General features: G+C 40.4%; 1 protein-coding gene across 2 annotated transcripts in view; it reads left to right on the forward strand.

The window, feature by feature from the left end:
• Positions 1–388: 388 nt before the first annotated feature.
• Positions 389–24903, forward strand: part of LOC128697178 (uncharacterized) — a 179478-nt gene continuing 154963 nt past the window's right edge. For both annotated transcript variants that reach the window (XM_053788755.2, XM_053788844.2), the window contains exons 1-2: positions 389–528; positions 19424–19533. In XM_053788755.2, the coding sequence (XP_053644730.2) occupies positions 19441–19533 (93 nt within the window). In that variant the 5' untranslated portion in view covers positions 389–528; positions 19424–19440. The remainder of the gene's footprint in view (positions 529–19423; positions 19534–24903) is intronic.

Genomic DNA, 24903 nt, shown 5'->3' on the forward strand with positions numbered 1-24903 from the left:
GCTTGGACATTCAGCAGGCATGTGTGAGCATGTTGGATAGGAGTGGCAGCAAATGATTTTTGGAACTTGATGAGCTGTTGGAGTGTGAACTGGATTTGCATCCTGAAGGTGGGAAGTACAGTAACTGCACTCTGAAGGAGGGGTGGGGATGTTTGCGTTTTGAGAGGCATCTGAACTGCAGTATTGGTGTGCCACTGGCAAGACAGTGATAGAGCAACTGTTGGTGAAAGTGTTTCTTCATTTTTTAATTACCCTGCCTTGCAGGTGTGAGATGGCTGGTGTGTTAAAAAAAAAATAAGTATGAAAGCATTAAGAGATATTTTCAAGTTGTTTGTTATTTGCAGGAACGCAAAAGATCGAAATCGTGGAACGAAAGTAAAGGACAGTGGCTATTGTGAACTCTGCAGTACAAACTATACAAATCTACGTCATCACTTGCAGTCAGATTCACACACAGCATTTGTGAAGAACGACAAAAACTACCAGTACCTTGATGAACTTATCAACGGACACAAAACAGGCAGTCAGGTTGGTTATTGTACCTCTGTCTTCCTAGTCATACTTGCTTTCTCTGATGTTTCTTTGTTTTCCTTTATTATTTTTCTTGTGTTAAGGGAGGGGTGAGCCTTTTTCCAGTTTCAGGAAATTAAAACTGAAAAATTATGGCAGAAAAATTTTTCTTACTGAAAAATAGTACAAAATTCTGGCAACATTTTGATGTAATCTGCTTGTTTCTATCATATTTCTAAGTATGTTTTTCATTAAATGTATTTTTTTTTGTTGCTGCTGTCAGCAAAAATACATGTTGGCAATTAGTGTTTTTTTTTTCTCCAAAAATTACGATTTTTATGATTGTTTTATTGTAAATACTCTACGTGGCATCTTTTGTGATGGCTAGAGTGTGGCGCGTGGTCAGTGTCTGCCTTAGTAGCCTTCAGGCTGTCAACAAGCATGGAGGGGTGCAACACGCTCAGATTTGGCGTGCGGTAACTGTAGAGTTTCACACCAAACAAAATCAATAATGTTGAAGATTGAGACACTTATGCAACATATGGGAATCTTTACTGAGGAAACGTTTCGCCATACAGTGGCTTCATCAGTTCAATACAAAGCAGAAAGGTGTAAGGAGAGGAGGAGTTTGAGATAATTAGTCCCTCAGCCTGAAGTCGATGTATTCAGTCCATCAATCTTGTAGAATGTACAGCATAGGGCCGTAGACATGGCTTATATACTGTAGTCAGGGGAGGCGAAGCAGGAGGAGGCAGGGTCATAGTGGTACCATCCACTAGTCAAAGTAGGTCTTCGTCCTAAGGTTGGACAATTTTGAAGAATTCTTTGTATCAAGATCCCATAATGATGCAGTGTCTGACAGTTGTGATGATTGGTTTTGAAAACCGACAAGTTGAAGATTGAGACACATATTGCATAAGTGTCTCAATCTTCAACTTGTCGGTTTTCAAAACCATTCATCACAAAATCAATAATAAATCAGAAATAAGTTACTGACACTGTAATCCATCTCCTGCAATAAATATTAATAGGATTATCATGATTTTTGCAGATGTTATTGAGGAATGATGGTTCTACAAACACCCACAATGGATTTGTGATACTGTTTACAGCTTTGTTTTTAATGAATTTTTTTTGTACACAAAAAAATAAAAACAAAATTACTAACTTCAACATTTTTTTTTATGGAATCTACTGACATTATTGCTAAACTGTCCTGGGTCATTATTAATCTAGCCTTTATCTTTCATCTGATGTCAACTAGAGCATTGTACATCTTCCCAATTTAGTAGAAAGTGGAAAGTCCTAGGACCCATAAAATTGTGCAAAAATAATTTTTTTCCTATCTCACTTGAAGGCTAACAGTCAAAACAAACACAGCTTATATGTTTTTTTAAGCTGCTTAATCCACTGTCACAATCCCATTGGAATCTGATAAAAAAAAAAGTTGGTGATTCTGCTCGCCCCTCCCTTAAATCTTTCAGATCCTCTGTTTTGGCTCTACTTGTAATCTCTTAGCCAGTTATGGCCATGCAGTCTGTCTTTGCAATCATCTATGTGTTTGTATTCTTTTTATACAGCATTGACTTGTTTCCCACCAGAGTAGGGTGAACCAAAGTTAAAAAAAAACTCACCATCACTATTCAAATGATCATTCAAAGTGCCAGAGTGCAGATACTATTTCTCACCTTCACAAGTTAAGTCCTGCTTACCATTTCCCTGATTTTCTAGGTTAATTAAGAGTGTATAAATCTAGAGAGCAAATGAGAGAGTGGGTGAGATGTTATCAACAAATTTTGTTGAAAATAAGAAAAAGTTTTGGAGTGAGATTAACAAGTTAAGAAAGCCTAGAGAACAAATGGATTTGTCAGTTAAAAATAGGAGAGGAGAGTTATTAAATGGAGAGTTAGAGGTATTGGGAAGATGGAGGGAATATTTTGAGGAATTGTTAAATGTTGATGAAGATAGGGAAGCTGTGATTTCGTGTATAGGGCAAGGAGGAATAACATCTTGCAGGAGTGAGGAAGAGCCAGTTGTGAGTGTGGAGGAAGTTCGTGAGGCAGTAGGTAAAATGAAAGGGGGTAAGGCAGCCGGGATTGATGGGATAAAGATAGAAATGTTAAAAGCAGGTGGGGATATAGTTTTGGAGTGGTTGGTGCAATTATTTAATAAATGTATGGAAGAGGGTAAGGTACCTAGGGATTGGCAGAGAGCATGCATAGTTCCTTTGTATAAAGGCAAAGGGGATAAAAGAGAGTGCAAAAATTATAGGGGGATAAGTCTGTTGAGTATACCTGGTAAAGTGTATGGTAGAGTTATTATTGAAAGAATTAAGAGTAAGACGGAGAATAGGATAGCAGATGAACAAGGAGGCTTTAGGAAAGGTAGGGGGGTGTGTGGACCAGGTGTTTACAGTGAAACATATAAGTGAGCAGTATTTAGATAAGGCTAAAGAGGTCTTTGTGGCATTTATGGATTTGGAAAAGGCGTATGACAGGGTGGATAGGGGGGGCAATGTGGCAGATGTTGCAGGTGTATGGTGTAGGAGGTAGGTTACTGAAAGCAGTGAAGAGTTTTTACGAGGATAGTGAGGCTCAAGTTAGAGTATGTAGGAAAGAGGGAAATTATTTCCCAGTAAAAGTAGGCCTTAGACAAGGATGTGTGATGTCACCGTGGTTGTTTAATATATTTATAGATGGGGTTGTAAGAGAAGTGAATGCGAGGGTCTTGGCAAGAGGCGTGGAGTTAAAAGATAAAGAATCACACACAAAGTGGGAGTTGTCACAGTTGCTCTTTGCTGATGACACTGTGCTCTTGGGAGATTCTGAAGAGAAGTTGCAGAGATTGGTGGATGAATTTGGTAGGGTGTGCAAAAGAAGAAAATTAAAAGTGAATACAGGAAAGAGTAAGGTTATGAGGATAACAAAAAGATTAGGTGATGAAAGATTGGATATCAGATTGGAGGGAGAGAGTATGGAGGAGGTGAATGTATTCAGATATTTGGGAGTGGACGTGTCAGCGGATGGGTCTATGAAAGATGAAGTGAATCATAGAATTGATGAGGGGAAAAGGGTGAGTGGTGCACTTAGGAGTCTGTGGAGACAAAGAACTTTGTCCTTGGAGGCAAAGAGGGGAATGTATGAGAGTATAGTTTTACCAACGCTCTTATATGGGTGTGAAGCATGGGTGATGAATGTTGCAGCGAGGAGAAGGCTGGAGGCAGTGGAGATGTCATGTCTGAGGGCAATGTGTGGTGTGAATATAATGCAGAGAATTCGTAATTTGGAAGTTAGGAGGAGGTGCGGGATTACCAAAACTGTTGTCCAGAGAGCTGAGGAAGGGTTGTTGAGGTGGTTCGGACATGTAGAGAGAATGGAGCGAAACAGAATGACTTCAAGAGTGTATCAGTCTGTAGTGGAAGGAAGGCGGGGTAGGGGTCAGCCTAGGAAAGGTTGGAGGGAGGGGGTAAAGGAGGTTTTGTGTGCGAGGGGCTTGGACTTCCAGCAGGCATGCGTGAGCGTGTTTGATAGGAGTGAATGGAGACAAATGGTTTTTAATACTTGACGTGCTGTTGGAGTGTGAGCAAAGTAACATTTATGAAGGGGTTCAGGGAAACCGGCAGGCCGGACTTGAGTCCTGGAGATGGGAAGTACAGTGCCTGCACTCTGAAGGAGGGGTGTAAATGTTGCAGTTTAAAAACTGTAGTGTAAAGCACCCTTCTGGCAAGACAGTGATGGAGTGAATGATGGTGAAAGTTTTTCTTCTTCGGGCCACCCTGCCTTGGTGGGAATCGGCCAGTGTGATAATAAAAAAAAAAAAAAAAAAGAAGCTGAATGTCCTAGCTTTAAGTGAAACAAAACTGAAGGGGGTGGGAGAGTTTCAGTGGAGAGGAATAAATGGGATTAGGTCAGTGGTTTCAAATAGAGTTAGAGCTAAAGGAGTAGTAGCAATAATGTTAAGGATAAGATATGGCAAGAAAAGAGTGGCTATAAACGTATTAATTCAAGAATTATGTGGAGTAAAATAAAGGTTGGATGTGAAAAGTTGGTTATAGTAAGTGTATATGCACCTGGAGAAGAGAGAAGTGTAGAGGAGAGAGAGAGATTTTGGGAAATGTTGAGTGAATGCGTGGGGAGTTTTGAACCAAGTGTGAGAGTACTTGTGGTTAGGGATTTCAATGCTGAAGTGGGTAAAAATGTTGTGGAGGAAGTAGTAGGTAAATTTGGGGTGCCAGGGGTAAATGTAAATAGGGAGCCTTTAATTGAGCTATGTGTAGAAAGAGATTTGGTAATAAGTAATACATATTTTATGAAAAAGAGGATAAATAAATATGCAAGGTATGATGTAACACGTAATGAAAGTAGTTTGTTAGATTATGTATTGGTGGATAAAAGGTTAATGGGTAGGCTTCAGGATGTACATGTTTATAGAGGGGTAACTGATATATCGGATCATTATTTAGTTGTAGCAACAGTTAGAGTAAGAGGTAGATGGGACAAGAGGAGGGTGGCAACAACAAGTAGGAGGGAAGTGAAAGTGTATAAACTAAGGGAGGAGGAAGTTCGGATGAGATATAAGCGACTTTGGCAGAAAGGTGGGCTAGTGCAAAAATGAGTAGTGGGGGGGGGGGGTTGAAGAGGGTTGGATGAGTTTTAAAAATGCAGTATTAGAATGTGGGGCAGAAGTTTGTGGTTATAGGAGGATGGGGGCAGGAGGAAAGAGGAGTGATTGGTGGAATGATGAAGTAAAGGGTGTGATAAAAGAGAAAAAGTTAGCTTATGAGAGGTTTTTACAAAGCAGAAGTGTTATAAAAAGAGCAGAGTATATGGAGAGTAAAAGAAAGGTGAAGAGAGTGGTGAGAGAGTGCAAAAGGAGAGCAGATGATAAGAGTGGGAGAGGCACTGTCAAGAAATTTTAATGAAAATAAGAAAAAAATTTCGAGTGAGTTAAACAAATTAAGAAAGCCTGGGGAACGTATGGATTTGTCAGTTAAAAACAGAGTAGGGGAGTTAGTAGATGAGGAGAGGGAGGTATTAGATAGATGGCGAGAATATTTTGAGGGACTTTTAAATGTTGAGGAAGAAAGGGAGGCGGTAATTTCATGCACTCGCCAAGGAGGTATACCATCTTCTTGGAGTGAAGAAGAGCAGAACGTAAGTGTGGGGGGAGGTATGTGAGGCATTATGTAGAATGAAAGGGAGTAAAGCAGCTGGAACTGATGGGATCATGGCAGAAATGTTAAAAGCAGGGGGGGATATAGTGTTGAAGTGGTTGGTACTTTTGTTTAATAAATTTATGAAAGGGGGGAAGGTACCTAGAGATTGGCGGAGAGCATGTATAGTCCCTTTATATAAAGGGAAGGGGGACAAAAGAGATTGTAAAAATTATAGAGGAATAAGTTTACTGAGTATACCAGGAAAAGTGTATGGCAGGGTTATAATTGAAAGAATTAGAGGTAAGACAGAACATAGGATTATGGATGAGCATTGAGGTTTCAGAGTGGGTAGGGGATGTGTAGATCAAGTGTTTACATTGAAGCATATATGTGAACAGTATTTAGATAAAGGTAGGGAAATTTTTATTGCATTTATGGATTTAGAAAAGGCATATGATTAAGTGGATAGGGCAGCAATGTGGCAGATGTTGCAAGTATATGGAATAGGTGGTAAGTTACTAAATGCTGTAAAGAGTTTTTATGAGGATAGTGAGGCTCAGGTTAGGGTGTGTTAAAGAGAGGGAGACTACTTCCCGGTAAAAGTAGGTCTTAGACAGGGATGTGTAATGTCACCATGGTTGTTTAATATATTTATAGATGGGGTTGTAAAAGAAGTAAATGCTAGGGTGTTTGGGAGAGGGGTGGGATTAAATTATGGGGAATCAAATACAAAATGGGAATTGACACAGTTACTTTTTGCTGATGATACTGTGCCTATGGGAGATTCTAAGGAAAAATTGCAAAGGTTAGTGGATGAGTTTGGGAGTGTGTGTAAAGGTAGATAGTTGAAAGTGAACATAGAAAAGAGTAAGGTGATGAGGGTATTAAATGATTTAGATAAAGAAAAATTGGACATCAAATTGGGGAGGAGGGGTATGTAAGAAGTGAATGTTTTCAGATATTTGGGAGTTGACGTGTCGGCTGATGGATGATGGGATACGGCCGGTGTGTTGAAAGAAGTGTTGAAAGAAGAAGAGGTTAATCATAGAATTGATGAGGGAAAAAAGCTGAGTGGTGCGTTGAGGTATATGTAGAGTCAAAAAACGTTATCTATGGAGGCAAGGAAGGGAATGTATGAAAGTATAGTAGTGCCAACACTCTTATATGGGTGTGAAGCTTGGGTTGTGAATGCAGCAGCGAGGAGGCGGTTGGAGGCAGTGGAGACGTCCTGTCTAAGGGCAGTGTGTGGTGTAAATATTATGCAGAAAATTCGGAGTGTGGAAATTAGGAGAAGGTGTGGAGTTAATAAAAGTATTAGAGGGCTGAAGAGGGGTTGTTGAGGTGGTTTGGTCGTTTAAAGAGAATGGATCAAATTAGAATGACATGGAGAGCATTTAAATCAGTAGGAGAAGGAAGGCGGGGTACGGGTCGTCCTCGAAAAGGTTGGAGGGAAGGGGTAAGGGAGGTTTTGTGGGCGAGGGGCTTGGACTTCCAGCAGGCGTGCATGAGCGTGTTCGATAGGAGTGAATGGAGACCAATGGTATTTGGGATCTGACGGTCTGTTGGAGTGTGAGCAGGGTAGTATTTAGTCAAGGGATTCAGGGAAACCGGTTATTTTTATATAGCTGAACTTGAGTTCTGGAAATGGGAAGTTCAGTGCCCGCACTCTAAAGGAGGGGTTTCAGGATATTGGCAGTTTGGAGGGATATGTTGTGTATTTTTATATGTATATGCTTCTAAACTGTTGTGTTCTGAGCACCTCTGCAAAAACAGTGATTATGTGTGAGTGAGGTGAAAGTGTTGAATGATGATGAAAGTATTTTCTTTTTGGGGATTTTCTTTCTTTTTGGGTCACTCTGCCTCGGTGGGAGACGGCTGACTTGTTAAAAAAAAAAAAAATCAGCCGCTTTTTTCTCAGAACTGGCAGCCTCACCATGCCTTATCACACTGTCTATGCCTGTATGCTTCTTAAATCTCTCAAACCAGCCTTTGCTGGCCTTAAATTCACTCGCATCACCACTAGTTGCAGGCATTTTTTTTTAAATTAAATACGCATGCAACTGCCTTGCCGTTTCACATATGATTGAGTGAGAGATACTGTCTCCTGATATCTGTTTTTCATTTATCTACACCAAGAACAGTCTCTCAACATCTTCGAGTACTTGCAGTCTCTGTTTCGAAAACATACTTGCACCTTTCACAACAAATGCTTCCTTGATTGCCTTTCTGTTGGCCAAGATAGTAGCAATGGTTGATTGGGGTTTGTTATACAACCTGGCCAGCTTGGAGACACGTACTCCACTCTCATACTTTGTGATTATCTCTTTCTTCAGTTCAGTTGTAATTCTCACCCTTTTAACCACAGGGTTGGCACTAGAAGCTTTCTTTGGGCCCATGGAGACTTTTTTAGCAGTTACCAGCTCTAAAAACACTGGAATAATACAGAATGCACTGAATGTATGCGTGGAAGTGACCGCACTGGCTTGTAAACACTGGCACACTAACTGAAGGCAGGGCAGCTAAGGCGCACTCAGGTCAGACGGACACGTGGATGCGTTTGGGATGAATGATGTTATTTTTATTTTTTTTTTTTTTTATTATCACACCGGCCGATTCCCACCAAGGCAGGGTGGCCCGAAAAAGAAAAACTTTCACCATCATTCACTCCATCACTGTCTTGCCAGAAGGGTGCTTTACACTACAGTTTTTAAACTGCAACATTAACACCCCTCCTTCAGAGTGCAGGCACTGTACTTCCCATCTCCAGAACTCAAGTCCGGCCTGCCGGTTTCCCTGAATCCCTTCATAAATGTTACTTTGCTCACACTCCAACAGCACGTCAAGTATTAAAAACCATTTGTCTCCATTCACTCCTATCAAACACGCTCACGCATGCCTGCTGGAAGTCCAAGCCCCTCGCACACAAAACCTCCTTTACCCCCTCCCTCCAACCCTTCCTAGGCCGACCCCTACCCCGCCTTCCTTCCACTACAGACTGATACACTCTTGAAGTCATTCTGTTTCGCTCCATTCTCTCTACATGTCCGAACCACCTCAACAACCCTTCCTCAGCCCTCTGGACAACAGTTTTGGTAATCCCGCACCTCCTCCTAACTTCCAAACTACGAATTCTCTGCATTATATTCACACCACACATTGCCCTCAGACATGACATCTCCACTGCCTCCAGCCTTCTCCTCGCTGCAACATTCATCACCCACGCTTCACACCCATATAAGAGCGTTGGTAAAACTATACTCTCATACATTCCCCTCTTTGCCTCCAAGGACAAAGTTCTTTGTCTCCACAGACTCCTAAGTGCACCACTCACTCTTTTTCCCTCATCAATTCTATGATTCACCTCATCTTTCATAGACCCATCCGCTGACACGTCCACTCCCAAATATCTGAATACGTTCACCTCCTCCATACTCTCTCCCTCCAATCTGATATTCAATCTTTCATCACCTAATCTTTTTGTTATCCTCATAACCTTACTCTTTCCTGTATTCACCTTTAATTTTCTTCTTTTGCACACCCTACCAAATTCATCCACCAATCTCTGCAACTTCTCTTCAGAATCTCCCAAGAGCACAGTGTCATCAGCAAAGAGCAGCTGTGACAACTCCCACTTTGTGTGTGATTCTTTATCTTTTAACTCCACGCCTCTTGCCAAGACCCTCGCATTTACTTCTCTTACAACCCCATCTATAAATATATTAAACAACCACGGTGACATCACACATCCTTGTCTAAGGCCTACTTTTACTGGGAAAAAATTTCCCTCTTTCCTACATACTCTAACTTGAGCCTCACTATCCTCGTAAAAACTCTTCACTGCTTTCAGTAACCTACCTCCTACACCATACACTTGCAACATCTGCCACATTGCCCCCCTATCCACCCTGTCATACGCCTTTTCCAAATCCATAAATGCCACAAAGACCTCTTTAGCCTTATCTAAATACTGTTCACTTATATGTTTCACTGTAAACACCTGGTCCACACACCCCCTACCTTTCCTAAAGCCTCCTTGTTCATCTGCTATCCTATTCTCCGTCTTACTCTTAATTCTTTCAATTATAACTCTACCATACACTTTACCAGGTACACTCAACAGACTTATCCCCCTATAATTTTTGCACTCTCTTTTATCCCCTTTGCCTTTATACAAAGGAACTATGCATGCTCTCTGCCAATCCCTAGGTACCTTACCCTCTTCCATACATTTATTAAATAATTGCACCCACCACTCCAAAACTATATCCCCACCTGCTTTTAACATTTCTATCTTTATCCCATCAATCCCGGCTGCCTTACCCCCTTTCATTTTACCTACTGCCTCACGAACTTCCCCCACACTCACAACTGGCTCTTCCTCACTCCTACAAGATGTTATTCCTCCTTGCCCTATACACGAAATCACAGCTTCCCTATCTTCATCAACATTTAACAATTCCTCAAAATATTCCTTCCATCTTCCCAATACCTCTAACTCTCCATTTAATAACTCTCCTCTCCTATTTTTAACTGACAAATCAATTTGTTCTCTAGGCTTTCTTAACTTGTTAATCTCACTCCAAAACTTTTTCTTATTTTCAACAAAATTTGTTGATAACATCTCACCCACTCTCTCATTTGCTCTCTTTTTACATTGCTTCACCACTCTCTTAACCTCTCTCTTTTTCTCCATATACTCTTCCCTCCTTGCATCACTTCTACTTTGTAAAAACTTCTCATATGCTAACTTTTTCTCCCTTACTACTCTCTTTACATCATCATTCCACCAATCGCTCCTCTTCCCTCCTGCACCCACTTTCCTGTAACCACAAACTTCTGCTGAACACTCTAACACTACATTTTTAAACCTACCCCATACCTCTTCGACCCCATTGCCTATGCTCTCATTAGCCCATCTATCCTCCAATAGCTGTTTATATCTTACCCTAACTGCCTCCTCTTTTAGTTTATAAACCTTCACCTCTCTCTTCCCTGATGCTTCTATTCTCCTTGTATCCCATCTACCTTTTACTCTCAGTGTAGCTACAACTAGAAAGTGATCTGATATATCTGTGGCCCCTCTATAAACATGTACATCCTGAAGTCTACTCAACAGTCTTTTATCTACCAATACATAATCCAACAAACTACTGTCATTTCGCCCTACATCATATCGTGTATACTTATTTATCCTCTTTTTCTTAAAATATGTATTACCTATAACTAAACCCCTTTCTATACAAAGTTCAATCAAAGGGCTCCCATTATCATTTACACCTGGCACCCCAAACTTACCTACCACACCCTCTCTAAAAGTTTCTCCTACTTTAGCATTCAAGTCCCCTACCACAATTACTCTCTCACTTGGTTCAAAGGCTCCTATACATTCACTTAACATCTCCCAAAATCTCTCTCTCTCCTCTGCATTCCTCTCTTCTCCAGGTGCATACGCGCTTATTATGACCCACTTCTCGCATCCAACCTTTACTTTAATCCACATAATTCTTGAATTTACACATTCATATTCTCTTTTCTCCTTCCATAACTGATCATTTAACATTACTGCTACCCCTTCCTTTGCTCTAACTCTCTCAGATACTCCAGATTTAATCCCATTTATTTCCCCCCACTGAAACTCTCCTACCCCCTTCAGCTTTGTTTCGCTTAGGGCCAGGACATCCAACTTCTTTTCATTCATAACATCAGCAATCCTCTGTTTCTTGTCATCCGCACTACATCCACGCACATTTAAGCAACCCAGTTTTATAAAGTTTTTCTTCTTCTCTTTTTTAGTAATTGTATACAGGAGAAGGGGTTACTAGCCCATTGCTCCCGGCATTTTAGTCGCCTCATACGACACGCATGGCTTACGGAGGAAAGATTCTTTTCCACTTCCCCATGGACAATAGAAGAAATAAAAAAGAGCAAGAGCTATTTAGAAAAAGGAGAAAAACCTAGATGTATGTATATATATATATGCATGTGCGTGTCTGTGAAGTGTGACCAAAGTGTAAGTAGGAGTAGCAAGATATCCCTGTTATCTTAGCGTGTTTATGAGACAGAAAAAGAATGATGTTAGTCATGTCTAATTCTTGAATAAGTGAAAATGCGTATTACTTACCAGTCATGCTTATTATGCCTTATATCTACAACGAATGGATTTGTCAGTTAAAAACAGAGTAGAGGAGCTAGTAGATGAGGAGCTGGAGGTATTGGGTAGATGGCGGGAATGTTTTGAGAAACTTCTAAATGTCGATGAAGAAAGGGAAGTGGTAATTTCATGCACTGGCCGGGGAGGTATAACATCTTTAAGGAGTGAAGAAGAGCATGATGTGAATGTAGGGGAGGTACATGAGGAATTACATAGAATGAAAGGGGGTATAGCATCTGGAACTGATGGGATGATGAGAGAGATGTTAAAAGCAGGGGGAAAGGATGTAGTGTTGGAGTGATTGGTATTTTTGTTTAACCCTTAAACTGTCCAAACATAGATCAATGTCCATGTGCGTAATGCACCGTTCGTAGATCTACATTTTTTTTACATAAGAAAGCATGTAAAATTGGACGTAGATCTACGTCCGGAGTGCTACGCACATGGACGTAGATCTGCGTTTGGACAGTTTAAGGGTTAATAAATGTATGAAAGAAGGGATGGCACCTAGGGATTGGCAGAGAGCGTGTATAGTTCCTTTATATAATGGGAAGGGGGACAAAAGAGGTTGTAAAAATTATAGGGGAATAAATTTACTGAGTATACCAGGTAAAGTGTATGGTAAGGTTATTATTGAAAGAATTAGAGGTAAGACAGTGAGCAGGATTGCAGATGAGCAAGGAGGCTTCAGAGTGGTAGGGGATGTGTAGATCAAGTGTTTACATTGAAGCATGTATGTAAACAGTATTTAGATAAAGGTAGGGAAGTTTTCAGTTCATTCATGGATTTAGAAAAGGCATGTGATAGTGGATAGGGAAGCAATGTGGCAAATATTGCAAGTGTATGGAATAGGTAGTAAGTTACTAAATGCTATTTAAGAGTTTTTATGAGGATAGTGGGGTTCAGGTTAGGGTGTGTAGGAGAGAGGGAGATTACTTCCTGGTAAAAGTAGGTCTTAGAGATGTGTAATGTCACCATGGTTGTTTAATGTAATTAATATATTTGTTTGTATAAGAGGTAAATGCCAGGGTATTGGGGAGTGGGGTGGGATTAAATTATGGGGAATCAAATACAGAATGGGAGTTGACACAGTTACTTTTTGCTCATGATACTGTGGTTTTGGGAGATTCAAAAGAAAAGTTACTAAGCTTAGTGGACGAGTTTGGGAGGGTGTGTAAAGGTAGAAAGTTGAAAGTGAACATAGAAAAGAGTAAGGTGATGAGGGTATCAAATTATTTAGATAAAGAAAAATTGGATATCACATTGTAGAGAGGGAGTATGGAAGAAGTGAATGTTTTCAGATACAGTGGACCCTCGAATTTTGTAATTAATCTGTTTCAGAGAGTGTGACAAAGGTTGACATTTGCAAATGGTGAAACCATTTTCCTCGTAAGAAATAATGTAAATCCAATTAATCTGTTCTAGACACCCAAAAGTATTAACAAAAAAATTTTTTTTTTTTTTTTTTTTTTCAACAAGTCGGCCGTCTCCCACCGAGGCAGGGTGACCCAAAAAAGAAAGAAAATCCCCAAAAAGAAAATACTTTCATCATCATTCAACACTTTCACCACACTCGCACATTATCACTGTTTTTGCAGAGGTGCTCAGAATACAACAGTCTAGAAGCATACACATATAAAGATACACAACATATCCCTCCAAACTGCCAATATCCCAAACCCCTCCTTTAAAGTGCAGGCATTGTACTTCCCATTTCCAGGACTCAAGTCAGAAAACTATGAGACATCAAGTATAGAACAAAAATAACATCACACCTTTATTGAAGACTCTTGTTGATGTATGGAAGACAGGAGGAGGGGAGAGGATGGAGAAGTTGCACTATTGTTTGGAACGGGAATCCCTTTCCGTAAAGACTTTAGGTACCAAACACACACAAATAACCCACACATAAAAGAGAGAAGCTTACGACGACGTTTCGGTCCGACTTGGACCATTTACAAAGTCACACAGTGTGACTTTGTAAATGGTCCGAGCGGACCGAAATGTTGTCGTAAGCTTCTCTCTTTTATGTGGGGGTTATTTGTGTATCATTCCAGTCACAGTATTGTGCCTTTTTTGTTATTTAGGTACCAAGTCCTTATTTGGGGTTACTTCCCTTCTTTGTTTTTTAATGCCACTAGGACCAGCTTGAGAGTCACTGGACCCCTGTCACTCAAAAAATTGTTCGAGATAGCTCTGTTTCTGGCGTCTTTAAAATTTGCCTCAAATGGAACAAGACATTGTCATTGTACATGTTGCCTACATGGCTTGCAACAGCTTTGTCAGGGTGATGTTCCTCCATAAACATTTGCACCTCACTCCACTTTGCACAAATGTCCTTAAGCTTTGAAGAAGGCACCTTCTTCCATCTCTCTTCTTCCTCCTCTGAAGCAATTTCCTGAGCTGTGGTCTGTTGCTGTTGCAGATGAAGGTCTTGCAGCTATTCAGTGGTTAGCTCTTGACTGTGGTCCTCCACCTACTCCTCCACATCCTGGCCACTCACATCCAACCCCATGGAATTCCCCAGTGCCACAATAGATTCCACAACTGGCATAGGGTTGTCAGGGTCAGCTTCAAAATCTTTGTCGAAGACACAATCTGGCCACAATTTTCTCCAAGCAGAGTTGAAAGTCCTGAAAGTCACTCCCTGCTAAGCCTTATCTATAAGGCCTATGCAATGGAGGATATTGAAATGATCTTCCCAAAACTCTCTTAAGGTCATATGAGTACCAGAGGTAACATCAAAGCACCTTTGAAACATTGCTTTTGTGTAGAGTTTTTTGAAGTTTGAAATGATCTGCTGGTCCATGGGCTGGATGAGAGGAGTGGTATTAGGGGGCAAGAACATCACTGTGATGAAACTAAACTCGTCCACCATTTGGTCATCCAAGTCTGGAGGATGAGCAGGAGCACTGTCCATTACCAGGAGGCATTTGATTGGCAGTTTTTTTTTCCAGGAGGCATTTCTTCACACTCGGGCCAAACACTTCATTGAACCAATCAAGGAAAAATTTCCTTGTGATCCATACCTTACTGTTAGCCTTCCACATTACACACAATTTACTCTTGGTGACTCTGTGTTTCTTGAATATTCTGGGATTTTCATAGTGATGCACCAGTAAAGGCTTCACTTTGAAATCCCCACTAGCATTACCATAGAACATGAGAGTTAGTCTGTCTTTCATAGGCTTGTGTCCTGGCAGTGCTGTTTCCTCCTGCATGATGTAGGTCCTCTTTGGCATTTTCTTCCAAAAGAGGCCTGTTTCGGCACAATTAAACACTTGTTGGGGGACGAATCCTTCAGCGTCTACATAGTCCTTGAATTTCTGCATGAGTTTTTCAGCCGCATATTTGTCAGACATGGCAGCCTCGCCATGCCCTTCCACTCTGTGTATACCACTATGCTTCTTAACCCTTAAACGGTCCAAACGTATATATACGTTCACGCGCGTGGCGCCCCAAACGTATATATACATTTTCTTTGTCATTCATTCAACATTGCCACAATAAGCCTGAGTCACCTAGACATGAGAGAATGGGTGTGCGCACTTACTGTGTGCCATATTAAAATAATTGGGGGATGCCTGGGTACCATATTCTCTTTTTTCCTTTTAAAAGAAAAGAATTTTTTTTTTCCTCAAAAAAGTTGGGGTGCTACGCGAGTGAACGTATATATACGCTTGGACCGTTTAATGGTTAAATCTCTCAGACCAGCCTTAACTGGTCTTAAATTCACTAACAACAGCACTCATTCCAGACATTTTCTTTACAAGATAGACATCCAACTGCCTTTCCTTTTCACAAATTGTCGACTGCATAACACTCTCCTGCTAACTGTTTTTGGTTGATCCACACCAACAACAAATTCTCAACATCTTCAAGTATTCACGAACTCTTTTTTGTGAGCATATCTACCCCTTTTGCAACAACAGCTTCCTTGATTTCCTTTTTCTTCGCCATAATGGAAGCGATGATTGTATGTGGCTTCCCATACATCCTGGCAAGATGGGCCACATGCACGCCACTTTCATATTTTTCAATGATTTCTTTCCTGAATTCTATCGTGTTTCTCACATTCTTTACCTAAGGGCTGAGACTACAAGCTTTCTTTGGGCCCATGGTGGCTTATTTAGAAGTTACATGCACAAAAAAAGAATGGAATATTATGAAATGTATCGTATGGATGCGTGGAGTGATGTTCACTCGCCAATAAACAGTGCCACACTGACTGGTAGTGGTGTGTGGGGCACCTTTGTGCAGTGTGGACGCTGGGAGGCCACTTGTACGTGTTCCAGACAAGCAATGAATGGTGAGCCAAGTTACGAACCGCGAGGCTATATTTTGACGAAAAAAGTTGTCGAAAGTCGAAATTTACAAACCGTGAGCCTTACGAAACTCAAGGGTCCGCTGTATTTGGGAGTTGCCTTGTCAGCAGATGGGTTTATGAAGGATAAGGTTAACCATAGAATTGATGAAGAAAAAAAGGTGAGTGGTGCGTTGAGGTATCTGTGAAGACAAAGCACGTTATCCATGGAGGCAAAGAAGGTAATGTACAAAAGTATAGTGGTACCAACACTCTTATATGGGTGTGAAGCTTGGGTTGTAAATGCTGTAGTGAGGAGGCAGCTGGAGGCACTGGAGATGTCATGTGTAAGGGCAGTGTGTGGTGTAAATATTATGCAGAGAATTTGCAGTGTGGAAATTAAGGGGGAGGTGTGGAGTTACTAAAAGTATTAGTCAGAGGGCTGAAGAGGGGTTGTTGAGGTGGTTTGGTCATTTAGAGAGAATGGAACAAAGTAGAATGACTTGGAGAGCATATAATTCTGTAGGGGAAGGAAGGCAGGGTAGGGGGTCATCCTTGAAATGGTTAGAGGGAGGGGGTAAAGGAGGTTTTGTGGGTGAGGAGTTTGGATTTCCAGCATAGTGTTGTGAGAGTGTTAGATAGGCGTGAATGGAGACGAATGGGTTTTGGGACCTGACGAGCTGTTGGAGTGTGAGCAGGGTAATATTTTGTGAAGGGATTCAGGGAAACGAGTTAGCTGAACTTTAGTCTCGGAAATGGGAAGTACAATGCCTGCACTTTAAAGGAGGGGTTTGGGATATGGCAGTTTGGAGTGACTATCTAAACTGTCATATCTGGGCGCCTCTGCAAAGACATTGATTATGTATGAGTGTTGGTGAAAATGTTAAATGATAATGAAAGTTTTTTTTCTTTCTTTTTGGGTTCTTTCTTTTGGGTCACCTTGCCTCAGTGGGAAACGGTTGACATATTAAGAAAAAATATCTACAAGCACAGTATATCACTTTGGATTTTTTGGGTTATCCTAGGTAATTTACACTATGCATAATTACTGTACCTACATGTACCTGTGAGACAGACAGAGATAGAAACAGCCAAAGTCAATCAGCCAGCCAGCCACCCACCACCCCCCAGCCAGCTGGCCAGCCAGCCAGCCTGCCAAACACCTATTACAGTGGAACCTCAAAAATCGAACTTAATCCATTCCTGGAGCTAGTTCTAAATTCGAAAAGTCTGAAATTCGAAGCAATATTTCCCATAAGAAATAATGGAAATACAATTAATCCGTTTCAGAAACCCAAAAATATTCACACAAAAAATACATTTTATAGGGATTAATTACAGTTTTACATACAACAAATACTATAGTTTTTAATTATGTATAGTAATACATATAAAATAACATTTTTACTTACCTTTATTGAAGATTGGTGATGGCATCTGGAAGATAGGGAGGAGGAGAGAGGGAGTTGGGGTTAGTGTTTGGAAGGAGAATCCCCCTCCATGAGGACTTCAGGTAAATCCCTCTCTGGGGTTACTTCCCTTCTCTGTCTTTTAGTGCCACTAGGACCGGCTTGAGAGTCACTGGACCCCTGTCTCACAAAATAACTGTCCACAGTCCTCTGTTTCTGGCGCCTCTTTAACATTTCCCTAAAATGGGACATGGTTCTGTCACTGAACTTGTTGCAAAGATGGCTTGTATGAGCTTGCTCAGGGTGGTACTTCTGCACAAACATTTGGACATCATTCCACTTGGCACAAATCTCCTTAATCTTTGAAGAAGGCACCTCATCCACTCCCTATATTAACACCTTTCGCAACATCAGCTTCCTTGATCTGTTCTTTCTTTGACAGGATAGAACCAATGGTCGACTTGTTTTTCCCATACATCCTGGCAAGCTCAACAAGTCTCACACCACTCTCATACTTCTGTATTATTTCCTTCTTCACGTCTATGGTGTTTCTCACTCTCTTTACCACAGGGGTACCACTAGCAAGTTTCTTTGGGCCCATGGCAGCTTATTTCACAGTCCCCACAAGCGCTAAACACAACGAAATAATCGTAAAATGCGTGAATGAGAGCGCAGGTTAGTGTTCATTCAAGCATAAACAAAGCTAGACTGCTCACGGCGCCTGCGTGGGGACGCGGACAGAGTGGGCGGCAGACAGGTCCCGTACCCAGCGGTCCAAAAATATGGGCACATTCGATAATAGGGACACAGTTTGTCCGAAAAAATGGTTCTTTTTTCGAAACATTCGATATGTGATACGTTCGATTTTTGAGATTCCACTGTAATGTGAAAGATCACGAAAGCGTTTGGAAGTTCACTATTCTTTCAGTGGTTGTTCTTCATTTCCTATTATGTACTGCATGCTGCTTGTATTTTTTTATGTGGGGCACACTTGCTGCATAAACCCATTCTCTCTTATCTAGACCCAGGTTTACTGCTCACAGCTTATCTGAGTGAGCTGAGCTCATGGCATAGAAATATGGGACTGACCTGCACTTTAAAGCTGTAGTACTTCAGGACCCACTCCGAAAGGGTTAATGTGGCAGTGGTACCATTACCAGTAGAAAAAGTTGTGCAACAGAGGTAGAGGTGGCATTAAGAAGGCAATAGTGGTAGTGAAACAACAGTCAGAGAATGAGTTTGAGAGAAGAGAGTTTGTCTCCTATATGAGGGTATTTGTGTATTGTTCCAGTCACAGTATTAGGCCTTTTTATTCTTTTTGCCTATACCTCTTAATTTGGAGTTCAATCCTGTGATATTTATTTTTAAATAAAACAAAATCTCTTACAAATTTCTCACTTCAACGTGTATTTAGTGACATCAGAATTGACTCTAAACTTGATAAAGTACAGCCTCTCCTCACTTAGCGATGTACTCATTTACTGAGGACTCAGACTTAAGACAGGCTCTCTGACCAGTATGCATACCTGAATAATGCATATTTGAACTGATTTCCTCTATTTTGTTTATTACAGTATACAGTACACTGCTGTATAAACATTTAAAAATATACTAGAAATGTTATAAATGGTGCAAAGGTGACATTCAAACAATATCAGAGATGGTTGACACAAACCCACTACCATTATAGTATGCTCCTCACTTAGCAATGAATTAATTCGTTTACCGACGTTGTCTTAGGAACGGAATTCCATTGTTAAGTGATGAGAGGCTGTATATATTTATTATTGAATTCAGTTAAATATATAAAATCAATGTGTTTAGTGTTTTTTTTTTTTTTTTTTTTTTTTTTTTTTTTTTTTATTTTATTTATTTTTCAATTTCTGTGCTCATAGATATTTGCTGCATCCAAATGAGGTATAGTGGATTGATGCAATCAGAGAGACGCCCAGCTAGTCTAAGGAGCGTTGCCATTAAGCGACTGCGTAAGCAAATTGTCTTCGAGGTTTGTATGTTTTAAGCTTGTATAGCATATTATTACATTTTGTTCATTGCTTTCTTTTTCTTATGTTTTGCAAAATTTTCCTTTCTTAATTTCTCTCTATTTTCTTACTAAACTGGAGAATGGTCCCTGCATGTTGATTATATTTTGAATGTAATCAAAAAGTAAGCTTGGGAGACAAGACAGAAAAAGTTTCTTCACTTCCATCACAGGTTCCCAGGTTAACTTATAACTATATACATATTCAAGTACATTATAACACTCAGAGAGGAATTATATCTTCTGAATCAAAGTGTGTGAACAGCTGTCTCAGTTATAGAAAATTCCTAATAAAGAAGTTCTGAATAAGGAATTGCTATAATTTGTACAAATTACTTTTTGCTTCAAGATGCTAAACAAGTTGAATTTGAAGAAATGCTGTACCTGCCACACTTTTATATGGTACAACTCTAAAATGAGCTCAGTTAGGTTTGTGTAACAATAGTAGTAGCTACACACTCATTCAACATGCAACATTTATGATTTGTTAAACACATCTTGGCTTGGAATTTTTTTTTATTTTACTGCAATAAAAAACAGTAGAGAGAGAGGAGATTTTGGGAGATGTTAAGTGAATGTATAGGAGCCTTTGAACCAAGTGAGAGAGAAATTGTGGTAGGGGACTTGAATGCTAAAGTAGGAGAAACTTTTAGAGAGGGTGTGGTAGGTAAGTTTGGGGTGCCAGGTGTAAATGATAATGGGAGCCCTTTGATTGAACTTTGTATAGAAAGGGGTTTAGTTATAGGTAATACATATTTTAAGAAAAAGAGGATAAATAAGTATACACGATATGATGTAGGGCGAAATGACAGTAGTTTGTTGGATTATGTATTGGTAGATAAAAGACTGTTGAGTAGACTTCAGGATGTACATGTTTATAGAGGGGCCACAGATATATCAGATCACTTTCTAGTTGTAGCTACACTGAGAGTAAAAGGTAGATGGGATACAAGGAGAATAGAAGCATCAGGGAAGAGAGAGGTGAAGGTTTATAAACTAAAAGAGGAGGCAGTTAGGGTAAGATATAAACAGCTATTGGAGGATAGATGGGCTAATGAGAGCATAGGCAATGGGGTCGAAGAGGTATGGGGTAGGTTTAAAAATGTAGTGTTAGAGTGTTCAGCAGAAGTTTGTGGTTACAGGAAAGTGGGTGCAGGAGGGAAGAGGAGCGATTGGTGGAATGATGATGTAAAGAGAGTAGTAAGGGAGAAAAAGTTAGCATATGAGAAGTTTTTACAAAGTAGAAGTGATGCAAGGAGGGAAGAGTATATGGAGAAAAAGAGAGAGGTTAAGAGAGTGGTGAAGCAATGTAAAAAGAGAGCAAATGAGAGAGTGGGTGAGATGTTATCAACAAATTTTGTTGAAAATAAGAAAAAGTTTTGGAGTGAGATTAACAAGTTAAGAAAGCCTAGAGAACAAATGGATTTGTCAGTTAAAAATAGGAGAGGAGAGTTATTAAATGGAGAGTTAGAGGTATTGGGAAGATGGAAGGAATATTTTGAGGAATTGTTAAATGTTGATGAAGATAGGGAAGCTGTGATTTCGTGTATAGGGCAAGGAGGAATAACATCTTGTAGGAGTGAGGAAGAGCCAGTTGTGAGTGTGGGGGAAGTTCGTGAGGCAGTAGGTAAAATGAAAGGGGGTAAGGCAGCCGGGATTGATGGGATAAAGATAGAAATGTTAAAAGCAGGTGGGGATATAGTTTTGGAGGGGTTGGTGCAATTATTTAATAAATGTATGGAAGAGGGTAAGGTACCTAGGGATTGGCAGAGAGCATGCATAGTTCCTTTGTATAAAGGCAAAGGGGATAAAAGAGAGTGCAAAAATTATAGGGGGATAAGTCTGTTGAGTGTACCTGGTAAAGTGTATGGTAGAGTTATAATTGAAAGAATTAAGAGTAAGACGGAGAATAGGATAGCAGATGAACAAGGAGGCTTTAGGAAAGGTAGGGGGTGTGTGGACCAGGTGTTTACAGTGAAACATATAAGTGAACAGTATTTAGATAAGGCTAAAGAGGTCTTTGTGGCATTTATGGATTTGGAAAAGGCGTATGACAGGGTGGATAGGGGGGCAATGTGGCAGATGTTGCAAGTGTATGGTGTAGGAGGTAGGTTACTGAAAGCAGTGAAGAGTTTTTACGAGGATAGTGAGGCTCAAGTTAGAGTATGTAGGAAAGAGGGAAATTTTTTCCCAGTAAAAGTAGGCCTTAGACAAGGATGTGTGATGTCACCGTGGTTGTTTAATATATTTATAGATGGGGTTGTAAGAGAAGTAAATGCGAGGGTCTTGGCAAGAGGCGTGGAGTTAAAAGATAAAGAATCACACACAAAGTGGGAGTTGTCACAGCTGCTCTTTGCTGATGACACTGTGCTCTTGGGAGATTCTGAAGAGAAGTTGCAGAGATTGGTGGATGAATTTGGTAGGGTGTGCAAAAGAAGAAAATTAAAGGTGAATACAGGAAAGAGTAAGGTTATGAGGATAACAAAAAGATTAGGTGATGAAAGATTGAATATCAGATTGGAGGGAGAGAGTATGGAGGAGGTGAACGTATTCAGATATTTGGGAGTGGACGTGTCAGCGGATGGGTCTATGAAAGATGAGGTGAATCATAGAATTGATGAGGGAAAAAGAGTGAGTGGTGCACTTAGGAGTCTGTGGAGACAAAGAACTTTGTCCTTGGAGGCAAAGAGGGGAATGTATGAGAGTATAGTTTTACCAACGCTCTTATATGGGTGTGAAGCGTGGGTGATGAATGTTGCAGCGAGGAGAAGGCTGGAGGCAGTGGAGATGTCATGTCTGAGGGCAATGTGTGGTGTGAATATAATGCAGAGAATTCGTAGTTTGGAAGTTAGGAGGAGGTGCGGGATTACCAAAACTGTTGTCCAGAGGGCTGAGGAAGGGTTGTTGAGGTGGTTCGGACATGTAGAGAGAATGGAGCAAAACAGAATGACTTCAAGAGTGTATCAGTCTGTAGTGGAAGGAAGGCGGGGTAGGGGTCGGCCTAGGAAGGGTTGGAGGGAGGGGGTAAAGGAGGTTTTGTGTGCGAGGGGCTTGGACTTCCAGCAGGCATGCGTGAGCGTGTTTGATAGGAGTGAATGGAGACAAATGGTTTTTAATACTTGACGTGCTGTTGGAGTGTGAGCAAAGTAACATTTATGAAGGGATTCAGGGAAACCGGCAGGCCGGACTTGAGTCCTGGAGATGGGAAGTACAGTGCCTGCACTCTGAAGGAGGGGTGTTAATGTTGCAGTTTAAAAACTGTAGTGTAAAGCACCCTTCTGGCAAGACAGTGATGGAGTGAATGATGGTGAAAGTTTTTCTTTTTCGGGCCACCCTGCCTTGGTGGGAATCGGCCGGTGTGATAATAAAAAAAAAAAATAATAAAAAACAGTATATTAGAGAAGGTTATATGGGCAATAAGAATTTGAGCAATTGACATATAAGAAAAGAATGGTTGGCTTGCATTCTAAATTTCACAGTATTATATGCTGAGTATGGAGGGAGTGAATGTATTCAGATATTTGGTGGTGGGCTTGTTGGCGGATGGGTCTGTGAGAGACGAAGTAGGCTGTAGAATTGAGGGAAAAAAGGTGGGTGGTGCATTAAGGCATTTGTAGAAACAAAAAACATTATCCATGGAGGCAAAAGAAGAATGTATGAGAATATAGTGGTACCAACGTTCTAATATGCGTTTGAAACATGGGTTGTGAATGTTGCAGCAAGGAGGAATCTGGAGGCAGTGGAGATGTCATGTTTGAGGGCAATGTATAGTGTAATTATTAAGCAGAGAATTCATAGTTTGGAGATTAGGAGGTGTAGCGTTACTAAAAGTATTATCCAGAAGGCTGAGGAGGGGATGCTGAGGTGGTTTGGACATTTAAAGAGGATTGAGAAAAATTGGATGATTTGGAGGGTGTATATTTGTAGTGGATTGAAGACAAAGTAGGGGTTGCCTTAGGAAAGGTTGGAGGGAGGGGGTAAAGGAGGTTTAGTGCATGAAGGGCTTGGACATCCAGCATGTTAGATAGGAATGATTGGAGACAAATGGTTTTTGGGATTTGACAAGCTGTTGGAGCATAAGCAAGGTAACATTTTGTGAAGGGATTTAGAGACACTGGTTAGCATGACTTGTGTCCTAAAGGTGGGAAGTATAGTGCCTGCACTCTGAAGGAGGAATAGGGATGTTTTCAGTTTGGAGGGACATCTGAACTGTAGTATTTGCTTGAAGGTAAAAGTATTTCTTCTTTTTTGATCACTATACCTCAGTGGGAGAAGGTCGGTGTGTTAGTAAAAATGATGTGCACATAACTACTAGGTGTTATTACAAGAATAACCAGTCAGGAACATTGAGAGGTTTCTGACTTAATTCTAAAACATTAATATAAGTGAGACCAAGAACAGCATAAATGAAATCCTTGAGTTAAGTCGCACTCATTGTTAAGTGACACTTGGTGATCAGTGAAACTCACGGTTAAGAGGCACTCACTGGGCAACAAAAAATTCAGAAGATGTAAGATTGTGGATGTATGGGGAAGGAGAATGTGACTTAACCCTTTGACTGTCGCAAGTCCATTTCTGAAACTGTCATTCTATGTTGCAAAATTTTTGGTAAAAAAAAAAAAAATTTTTTTTTCTTATGAAATGATAGAGAATCTTTTCCCGATGGTAATGACACCAAAAGTACGAAATTTGATCAGAAACTTACGGAATTACACTCCCACAAAGTTAACGATCTCGGTGATATATACGCATCGGCAGTTTCTCTGAATTTGAGCTCTATTTTCGGCCAGTTCCATTGTTCCAGTCGACCAAACTCATAGCTATTTCTTTAGAACTATTTTTTCTATCAATTGAGTACAAGAAACCGCCCATTTACCGATTTCAACTACCCAATAAAGTGACCAGAAATTGGCAATTTGGCCAATTTCATGCAAATTAAAAAAGATGCCAGTTTCAAAATAGGGTCCAGAATAAACAATGCAGACATTCTTGGCACTAAAATAACATATCTTCTGTTCATTAGTCATGTCTCCAGGTCCCTCTTATAATACTCTTGCTTTCTATTTTGATTTTTTATTCGCACAAAAAATAGAAGATTTAGCGTTATGCAGACTACTGCATTATTGTGAAAATAGTATAAATAATATCAGTGTGCTAGTGAATGAATATTAGACTCCCCAGTTGATGTGTATTGGACGTGTGGTGTGATTTGCTTACTCTTGAACATTGGTAAAAATCGAACATTTCCGCTACTTTGAACTCAATTTCAAGGTCATTTTCATCATGAAACTAATCAAAATCATCTCTATTTCTGTAATATGTTTTCCGTTCTAT

This window comes from Cherax quadricarinatus, chromosome 2 (genome assembly GCF_038502225.1).
Source record: "Cherax quadricarinatus isolate ZL_2023a chromosome 2, ASM3850222v1, whole genome shotgun sequence".
In the NCBI taxonomy this organism is placed as follows: domain Eukaryota; kingdom Metazoa; phylum Arthropoda; class Malacostraca; order Decapoda; family Parastacidae; genus Cherax; species Cherax quadricarinatus.